This window comes from Astatotilapia calliptera, chromosome 6 (assembly GCF_900246225.1).
Source record: "Astatotilapia calliptera chromosome 6, fAstCal1.2, whole genome shotgun sequence".
Taxonomy (NCBI): Eukaryota; Metazoa; Chordata; class Actinopteri; order Cichliformes; family Cichlidae; genus Astatotilapia; species Astatotilapia calliptera.
The window spans coordinates 9,101,400-9,111,633 of NC_039307.1; the positions used below are offsets into that span (position 1 = coordinate 9,101,400).

Sequence of the window (10,234 nt, forward strand, 5' to 3'; positions counted from 1 at the left end):
CTCTGTCACAGGTAGGTGTAAAATATAAACATTGATTGATATATATTTTAGGTTTTTTGATTACTGATTACCATTTTCTGATTACTGAAACAGACTTTGCACTTAATGTAATTATATGTCTCATGTTGAACAGTCCCAGTACCACTCATCCATCCTCACAGAAGCTGAAAGTGAGGTCAAAAAAAGCTTCGACGTTCCTCTTTGTTCAGGGAAAAACATTTTCCTTCACCCTGTCTGTCTGGCTGTCTGGCTCTGTTGGCTCTGTCTCTGCTATTATTAGCACAGACGAAGAGAGAGAGAACACACAGTCATGGCTTGGTTAACAGGGAGCACCACAGAATGATTCAGCACTTTGTGCCAGACTGGAAAATTGTTACATTTCACGCAAAATTGAAATATATCTCTCCACTGAACATTAAGTTGTTTAATTAATTGCTAATTAATGAATTAATTGTTGCTGACAGACAGTTTAGGATCACTCAATTGGTACCTACCTCAAGGATCCATTATCCTAAATGTGGTAAAATTATGCTCAAGAATTTGTTGATTTTCTTTGTCTTATTCACATTTTTTTAAAATTTGTTTTTCATCTGTATGCTCTTTGCCTCTATTCTGTCTAGACGAGAGGAATCCTGTCTCTCTGAGAGCGGTCACTCCCTAAGGCTCCAGGAGCACAGCAAGACACTAGCAACAAATTCCAAGGCAACAGCAGCACTAACTCAGATTAACACTTTGTTTACTGGTACAATAACTGGGATGTATGTGCATATCCACCATTTTTATTGAACGATAACCAATGCAATGACTGAGAAAAGACGGAGATTGTGAGTTTGCCGCTGAGTCTTCTTTTTGTGTTCACCTCACAAGAACAGATGATGTTACTGCGTTACCTGCGACACTAAACCATAAAACAAACAGTTCTGTCTGTACACATTGTAGCAGATGTATTTAGAAACTGTAAATAAATAGGTCAATGAAATTCTGGTCATTTTTGGTTTTCTGGATGTCTATTTCTGTGTGAAAGGTCACACGCATACAGACTTTAATATGCCTGCAGAGCTGACACCACAGCCCAGTGAAGAGGAATGGCTTTGATCCAGAGAAGCTGACAAACTGGTGAAATTTATGGGCAAAGCTCGCTTGCTGCACAGCCTGATTCTCATTTCCACCCCACACCACACCCCTGCAATCACCAGACAGTACATAAAACATGCCTCTCCCTCAGCACGGGCCCTTTTATTCTTCAAGATTGCAAAGATGAAGGCATGAATAAGAAGAGTTGCCACAGTCAGTGAGGGATCTATATGTATATATAATATTTAGTAATACTTCTCAAATTAAAAAATTCAGAGGGAGAGCCTAAAATGACTTTATATTAGAGGGTTGAATGATGAGTAGATGTGTGTAAAAGGATGTATGAGACATCTAGAGACATTTTTCAACACAGAGAAAGGGTTTATTCAAGGTAAATGGTCTGCATTTCATAGCATTATATTTAATAAGTGTTTTACAGTCTCATTCATTCATTCAGACAAAAACTCAACAGCACCATCTTACAGGCATTAGCATCATACGGAGCAGCTGGGAATCAAACTTTTTACCTTGCTCACAGCAACGTTCTTCACCACATGAGTTATGTAAGTGATAATGTTTTAATAAACAATGGCAACAATGTATTGTGTATTTTAAAACAAATAAAGAATTTGGACACAATCAGATGCTTCCCTGATTGTACTGCATGATGGATGAGAATGTAATCTTTCTGTGCCTAAACTTTTCACAGTTTAACTCTATTACTGGTGTACCAGTGATGCCATAATAAAATGTAAGGAATCACTGGAGGAACTGTGTTTTTCTGTGTATTTTGGCTCAGTTTGTTGTATTTTATTACAATCAGTAAAACAAAGTTTAAACAGCACTGCAGGTATGGTAATATAAGCATGTGTTCAATCATTAAAAAATGACACACTTGAGAAATCAGCCAACTGCAATGCTTATAGATTGCAGTGGGAGTGCAGGCTCAACCTGCTCTCATAGCATTCAGCAGTAAATTTCAAATTAATCCCAGATCGGACGCAGTTTCCACAAGAATCCTTTACACAATAGAAGGTAGTACAATATTTCACATTCTTTTATAGCCTCGTAAAGCTCTTATGGTTTTTTTTTTTTCTTTTTTGTGGCGGTTATGAAGTGGGGACAGGGTGGCTAAGGTGCATCTCAAAATAGAAAGTTGAAGCACTCCTGAAGTTTGAAGCAATCAGAGGGAGGGCTGTTTTGTAACAGGGCTTTTACAGCATTTCACCTCAGGACTTCCATTCAGCAGCATTGCAGAGGTATAAATCTTTGAAGAACTGCAATGTGCATCATGCATGCACACGCGGTGCTGAAGCTGTCCCGCACAATCAGTGCGCAAAAGGCAAGATGGGCTAATTAAGGACAATGCATGAGGTCCAAAGACTCCAAGGTCAAAGGGTCTGGGTCTCTGTTTGTGTGAGTGTGTGGGGCAGGGATTGGGGGTTCAAGGGTCAATGCACAGTACAGCCTTAGGTAATCCATCATATCTCTGTGATGCACAGCTTCCTGGTCCTGGGCCTCTTAAAAGCTTCAAGGTGACATTGCTTTCCAGCCAGCCAGTCTTTTTTTCCCCTAGAGAAATATTTATAAAACAATACTGACCCTCAAAACTGATTTTCATCTGTCAGTCACTTGTTGTTTTGTTTTTTCCTCTGATTTCCTTTGTCTTGACCTGTGCAATGCCTTATTTGTTAGTTATTAAATTATTTGTTGATATATTTTGTATTAAATGCCTACATTTTAAGTGTAACTTGGACATAATTATAACATTTTTTCCCACTAAAAATGCTACGCAGAAAAAAAAATCTGACTTTCCATCAGGACTGTGTTTAAGAGCTTGTTATTGATCATAGATTAGGAAATATCCAGTTCATCAATAGGGTGCATAAACAGACACGAATGATGTGTGCATAGATGAATAATGACAACTATGTGAGTAGAAATATTTTGCGTTCAACTTTTGCATACCTTCCAGTAGGAAACCATTCCCCGTCATTTTAAAGAGACATAATAAAATCAAATGCAGCCAAAATTATTTCAAGGTTTTATTGATATGGTGTCATACAGCAATACAATAATAATAATAGTAAAGAGTAAAGCATGTCAACTACATTCAATCCATATGCTTTTGTTGTCACTGCAGCTATGATAAACACTACGAAAGAGAATATAACGGTTAAACACCCCACTGAACAGAGTCGTATGCATCAAACACATGGTCAAAAGCTGCTGGTGTTTTAAGGCATTTTACATCCTACAGTATTTCTTTTACAGTATGGCTAAATATTGATTGTTGGTTTTGAATTGGTGATATACTGATCATCATTTTCCAGAGCATGTGCATTTAGAAAAGTTTGGCAGTGCTGCGAACGCAATATTTTTCTTTAGACATCCATGAAAGCTCTTTTGGTTTACAGTGTAAGGATAAAGGCTTGACATTTGCAACCACTAGCAACTCATTCAGTGTGTTTATAACTTCTTCTGTTTGACGCTATAATTCGTACAATTCATTATTCTACGAAAAAAAAATCAAAATGCCCGGCTTGCAGACTTGCTGTTCTCACTCAACACATAATTCCAGTTATGATAGGCCACTGTGTAGAGACACAAACACACTTAGTACAGTACTATCAGTAGGTTTTGTTACCATTCTTAGTGTTAGTGCAGTTTGTCAGGGCATTATTCACCATGACCAGCAGCAAGAGAATAAAGATAGCTGTGTTAGAGTTGGCAGTGCACGAGCAGAGAAAACAAGCTGCAAGTCTCTTAAGCTACTGAAGGATTTCTAGTGGTGAGGTCACACTACAACAGACATTTTATCCAGTCATGGCCACAGTTAAAAAAAAAAAAAAAAAAGTTGAGACGTTCTAAACACATCATGGCATGGCACGCTTCAACTAAATCATTAGAGTTTTGTCAACACTGTTTTCTTCAGGGTGACTGATATGGTATTAATTCTTGGGTTGTGCTTCATGGGAAATGTTGTTATGCAGCTGATGTGTAAAATTTATCACACCTCAATCGCTGGATCATTGTGAAACTCGTGCATTTGTGCTACAGCATAATTTATAATTCAGTCTTCAACTGACTTTATAAAAGACTCTTTTATTATGTTTGCTCCATTCTCTAAAGTCTCAAATCTAACCTAAAGGCCTAACAAACACATGTCTAATGCAGTCATTAAAAGGTGTTGTGCATGATGATGCGCGACATAGTCGGCAGTTTTAACTTCATACAACAAAAATGTGTTGAATGAGTAATTTGCTGATGAATTCCATGCAAGCATGACATCTTCGTACACCATGCACATTATGCCTGAATAATATATTTTTGTCTTTGTCCTAAGTCTTGATCTTACTCAAAGAGCTACATTAATATATTGTTGTTAGTGAAACTTTTCCAGGAATTCGAAAAGGGTCGGTGCTCGACTCCTTCAGCCGTTTGGGTTGTGCTCAAATCCCTTGCAATGAAAAGAGAACTGTCTGTGCAAACATTTGATTTAAGGAGGATATTCTTTGCACTAAAAAGGCTCAAAATGTTGGCTCAGTAAGACATTATCATTTAATATTGTTCATCTTATTAATTATTGTTATTATTGTTAGCTGGTTTCTTATGTAGACCGTGTGCTTACTTACTAAAGAGAAATCATTATATTCCTATTGTGGGTAGAGACCCATACCAGCTGATGTGTTTTAGATCTTTTTGGCATAGTGTGGAATGTGTTGAGAATAATTCACAGTTTGTGGAAGAAATGCACAACCGGAGTTGTTATTATCTACTGTGTGTCCGTACATATTGATTAGTGAGAAAGACCAGTAGAATAATGTACTGTGAAAGACCATACTCCTGTAAGAGATGCTACCTAAGTGCTTGATATTGTTTGAAGCTGAGAACAAGAGAGAACAAGAGAGAACAGATGTACTGGACTTTTGCATGATGTGTCGGTTATAATAGCGGTATAATGGATTTCCCTTGATGGGGGGAACACCTGTGGGGGTCAAAGGGGACAAGGACACCAACATAAAACAAACCTGTAGATCCTGCACTCTAATTACATCCAACACACACTAGCTCAGATATGAAAGACAATCTTACTATGCTTTTGGGATGGGGGATGAAGAGGTATGGGTTTGCAAGGCAAAGGGAAGATTTAGGGGTCAACACCAGGCTTACAGTAGGCTCTTAGTTTTTCTGATTGGTGGGAATGTCGTCTTGCTGCTTCTCCATCTTCTTGGTGGTGACTACTGTCTCCTCATAAACTTCGCGCTGGGACATCTTCCCACCGGATTTGCTCTCCAGCTGCTCGTCATCCTTTCCCTCCTTCTTGGAGCTCTTGCCAGAGCTTGTGTAAATGCGGGTCTGGTAGCTGTAGCCCTGCCCAGGTCCAGCACTTATGGAGGGACTGGGATAGGTGATGCCTGTCCCGATGCGGGTCTCCTCTCCCTCCAGTAGTTTCCTGCAGAAATGGTCATAAAAAGGTGTTAGAGGAAGACATTATATAATGAGAGAGGCAAGTGGTGAGGTGTCAAGAAACATACCTGTATGCTGCAATTTCTATGTCCAGTGCCATCTTGACATTAAGCAGATCCTGATACTCCCTCAAGTGACGAGCCATCTCACTCTTTGTGGTCCTCAGCTCATTCTCCAGCTCTGCCATGCTTTCCTGAGCAGAAAATTAAAAATGAAAATAGGCCAGAATTACATATTTTAAAAGGTGAAGACAATGTGTGTGACTACATGTCTTGCAGCAGACAGACAAAGACCTCTGTCAATCCCATTATTAAAATGGGCATGGTGTAGGCTAGAATTTGAGAAATGTATTAATAAATAGTAAATATTTTATTTTTAGTAAGAAGCTCTGGATCGAGCGTTTTCTTGTTTTAAAGTCGTTTGTTTTGTTGTTTTTTTTCTTAGAGCATTGACAGTGGGCGTTGTCAGATGCAGCTGAGCGCGCTATCCCGAAGGAACTAGTTTCAGCACCACGGACAGAGCCCGGCAAAAAACGGTTGTCCCGATCTTATTCTTGCGGTATTGTCACTAAACACTACACACATAGTAGACTATCAATTTAAATGAAACTTTTACGAGACTGCTATTTAACAGCCGAATATCATTGCAGGAGAAACCCGATGATAAGCGTAAAAAAAAAAGTAAAACAGAATTACCTGATAGTTTCCAATCTCCATATTGTGTCTGTCCTCCATCTCCCGAAGCTGCTTTTCCAGAGATTCGTTGGTTCCTCTCAGACTCTCGATCTCGATAGTCTTGGACTGCAGCTGCCTCCTGAACTCGTTCACTTCCTCCCTGCCGGCGCGGATGGCCTCGTTACTACGGTTAGCCTGCTCGGAAAGATCTGCAAACTTGCTCTTGTACCACTCCTCGGCGGACTGCAGGTTCTTTGAAGCCATGGACTCGTACTGGCTGCGAATCTCTTTGAGGGCGGAGGTGAGATCCGGCTTGGACACCTCCATTTCAACAGACACCTGTGCAGCCTGGATCATATCCGTCAGTTCGGCCACCTCCTCCTCATGCACCTTCCTGAGGAAGTTGATCTCGTCCAGGAGGGATTCCACTTTCTTCTCTAAGTCCAGGCGCACCATGGTAGCATCATCCACATCTTTTTTGAAAGCCTTGAGGGTGGCCTCCGCCTCCTCTCGGGCGCGGAACTCCTCTTCATATTTCCCCCTGAGCTTCTGCAGGTCGTCCTCAATATTATCCCTCTCGATCATCAGCTGGGACTTCTCCCCGTTCAGTTCGTCGAGCTGGGAGCGCAGTTCGCGGATCTCTTGCTGATAGAGCTCTGCCAGCCTGGACGGCTCGGTATGACGCTGTCGCAGAGCAGTCAACTCTGTTTCCAGCACTTTGTTGTGCTGCTCCAAGTTGCGCACTTTCTCGATGAACATTGCAAAGCGGTCATTAAGACCTTGCATTTGTTCCTTTTCATTAGTGCGGATGATTTTAAACTCATTGTTGAGGACGCTACTCTGTGTCAGGTCGAAGGACTCCACTGGCATAGGAGAGAAGGAGCGGCCAGACTTTCTGCTGAAAGAGCCCAGGGACGAAACGTTGCTTCGGGATAGGGAGGAGGACCGGTACCCTCCGCGAGAGGCCACGTTCATCACCGTGCGCGATGGAGAGGATGCATAACGGGGAGAATCCCCGAAAATCCTCCGGTAGGAGGAGGAGGAAAAGACTTCAGATCCGTAGCTCATCTTCGCTTGTGTGGAGACAGAGCAGAGCAGTGGGCGCGTCTCCTTTATATAGGGGTGTCGACCCAATCACTAATTAATGCCCAACGGTAACATCCGGACTTAGTTTGTTCCAGATGCGTCAGGCAGTCCACTGTGCATATGCGAATGAACAGAAATCACTCCTGTAAACTAGATTTTTCGTTGATAGGTATATTCTAAATATGACATCACTCCAGATGTGCACGGTTGACTCTATTTTTTTTTTCTTTCAGCAAATGGAACTGTCCTTTTTGGCGCAGTGGTGATGTATCCGCGTCTGATCGCTTGTTGCTTATTTAAAACAAACAGCTAACAACATGTAACAAATGTTCCGTATAAGACATCCTTTAGCAACAGTTTCCTGCAGCCCATCTTCAGCGTTTTTGTTGCTGAGAAAAATCTCTGAAAACGGAATTTCATCTAATCCGCTCCAGTCTACAAATTCTATGCTGTTTTTAATTAACGCAGAATGACGATGACGGTGCAGTTTACTTGCAAACTTACTTACTTGCAGTGCAGCCAGGTAACATCCGTAAAACACTCTTCCCCAAACCACAGTACTGACGTCATACAACACATCTGCTTGCAGTTTCCAAATAGCATCTATTTAAATAATATGACCCATTATTTTAACGCAGATCAAGAGCGAGCCCTGCGTTTTTCTTGTGTTAAACATGCGTATAACACAATGAGAAATTTGTATTTGAAAATAAATATGTTATGCATAAAATGTAGCAGGCTGCACGAAATATAATTAGAGTTAGATTTCCAAGAAAACTGTTTTAAATAATATCTAGGGTTACTCGGACTGGTTGATTGTTATTTGTTCTGTTTGGTAAAGTGTGTATATATAAAGCCTGGTCAAACAGGATCCGACTGACAGGCCTTTGCTGCCCTCTGCTGTCAAATAGCGTTACATTGCAAGCAAACTGGACTACCGAACCGTATTAACTGCCACAGTGTTTTTATTCTAGTGTGTTTAAAAATTTTAGTGCGGCACATTCACAGTGGTGTTATTATCGTGATTTGTGGCAGAGCAAGATCATTATAAGAATGATTTATAAATAGGGCCTAGTTAAATGTGTTCATTTTGGTATTATACTCTTATCATGGACCTAAGGTTTTGTTGTTTGAACTTTGAATTCCAGTTTGCTATTAAGAATTCTTTTGTTTAGTGTTTTTAGTTGAATGACTTGACTTTAAGGTGTGTCTAGTAATGCATCTGTCCTTAGTCTTAAGTTGCACAGTATGGGGTAATGGCAAGAAAGAACAGTGAAATAAAAAGTAGAAATTTACATTTAGAACAAGGGAAGAGCAAGTAATCCTCATCAGATTGAGAATAAATCTCACTAGATTAATGGTACTCCAACTGGCTATTGAGCAAGTACTAATTTCATATAGTTGGTACAAAGAAGCATGAAGAGAGATGGGGGTAGTCATGCAAGGATTAGGTTTCGGGATATCAATATTAGCGATGTGCTCATGTGTGGGGACTCAACAGTGGGAGGAAACTACTATTTAGGTAGGGACATGTCTCCATTTTGAGCTTTAGAAATATATATATTTATATGCACTTCTCTGATCTATTAATCTAAGGTGTTTGGAAAGAAAAGCGACTGGACTTCTTTATGTTTCTTGAAGATGTTTCACATTAAATTATTATGACATTTAATAGCAAGAGTATATATGTATTGCAGGTACTTCTGCAGTGACATTCCAAGAGGAAAAAGATTGGCAAATCTGACTGCAGTATGACAGTTAGATGGATAAATATCCAAGAACAAGTCAACAAACAAAACATAAGACGGGATGGAAAAGAAATATAAAATGCATACATTAAAAATATGCATCAAAATAATGGAAAGATGATCAAAACCATGAAAAGTTTCCTGCGTGACCATTTAATAATCTGATTGTACTGGGAGCAAATGATTAGCCTACTTCTAATCTTTATTATGCTATAGGGTGAGTCTACAGGCAGAACAGTGAACTCTGAACAGTGACATTTCAGATACCCATAGCTGCATTTGTGATATCCATTTGTGATTTCACATATCTACATTTTAGTCATTACCAATCATAATTTTAATACGAGATATCACAAATGAAAAAAAATTATATCTGTTATGACTGTGCAAAACTGTCATATCCCAAACAAGATGTAATTAGTGCTTGTGTTGTTCCTAAAACAAGTGACTTTCAGATTGAATTTACTTTCTGTATTCTGTTTTACTACTTTTAACCTCTTAACACTCATCAGGTCACTTGAGTGTCATCTAGGGTTAGGGACAGGGTTTGAACTGTGTTAACATCCTTCATTTTAGACCCCTGTTTTTCCATCCATCCCCATCCATTTTCTGCTGCTTAACCATGCCTAGATTGACAAGACAGTAGTTTAAGCAGAGAAGCCCAGACCTCCTTCTGCATGGCCACCACCACCACATACAGCTCATCTGAGGGACACAAAGGTGTTCTCAACCTACCTGACAAATATATTCTCACCAGCATATCCTGGGTTTACCTGGGAACACCCTTCTGTTAGGACATGCCTGGAACACCTCACTTAGTACATGCTTAGGACACATGTTAGTCATGTGCATGAATCACCTAAGCTGGGTCTTTCCACTATATCGCCATCTTATCATGATGGAAGGATTTGTGTGCCCTAGTAAGTTATGTTGTCAGGGTATTTGCCTGTGTGGGGTCTCAGGTAAATTGGTCCTTGCTGAGGGGCCAGATGACGAAGAACTCACAATACCCCTATGAAGAAAACATCACCTAATGTAGGGCCTCTAGGCAGAGGTCCTAGATATTTTTCTTATTTTGGCTGTTCCCTTTATGAGACACTACAGCAGATCATCTACCAACACTCATCATCACATATATTAGGCTTCTCTGTGGTCTTATTAGCTATTACCAGTAATCTCTAC

General features: G+C 40.1%; 1 protein-coding gene across 1 annotated transcript; it reads right to left on the reverse strand.

Annotated features, from left to right (window-relative positions):
- Nucleotides 1-3,106: 3,106 nt before the first annotated feature.
- On the reverse strand, nucleotides 3,107-7,408 carry inab (internexin neuronal intermediate filament protein, alpha b). The gene is made up of 3 exons (XM_026170088.1): nucleotides 6,240-7,408; nucleotides 5,613-5,737; nucleotides 3,107-5,530 (listed from the first exon to the last, which is right to left on the reverse strand). The coding sequence occupies exons 1-3, from the start codon at nucleotides 7,284-7,286 to the stop codon at nucleotides 5,257-5,259; spliced, it is 1,446 nt and encodes a 481-aa protein (XP_026025873.1). The 5' UTR covers nucleotides 7,287-7,408; the 3' UTR covers nucleotides 3,107-5,256.
- Nucleotides 7,409-10,234: the final 2,826 nt, after the last annotated feature.

What these genes read in the sequence shown, in the direction of transcription:
- inab (XM_026170088.1), bottom strand. Translation starts at nt 7,286, where the DNA reads ATGAGCTACGGATCTGAAGTCTTTTCCTCCTCCTCCTACCGGAGGATT. An exon ending in TGGAGATTGGAAACTATCAG is followed by an intron (nt 5,738 to 6,239) that starts GTAATTCTGTTT and finishes TTTTCTGCTCAG; the next exon opens with GAAAGCATGGCAGAGCTGGA. An exon ending in ATAGAAATTGCAGCATACAG is followed by an intron (nt 5,531 to 5,612) that starts GTATGTTTCTTG and finishes CCATTTCTGCAG; the next exon opens with GAAACTACTGGAGGGAGAGG.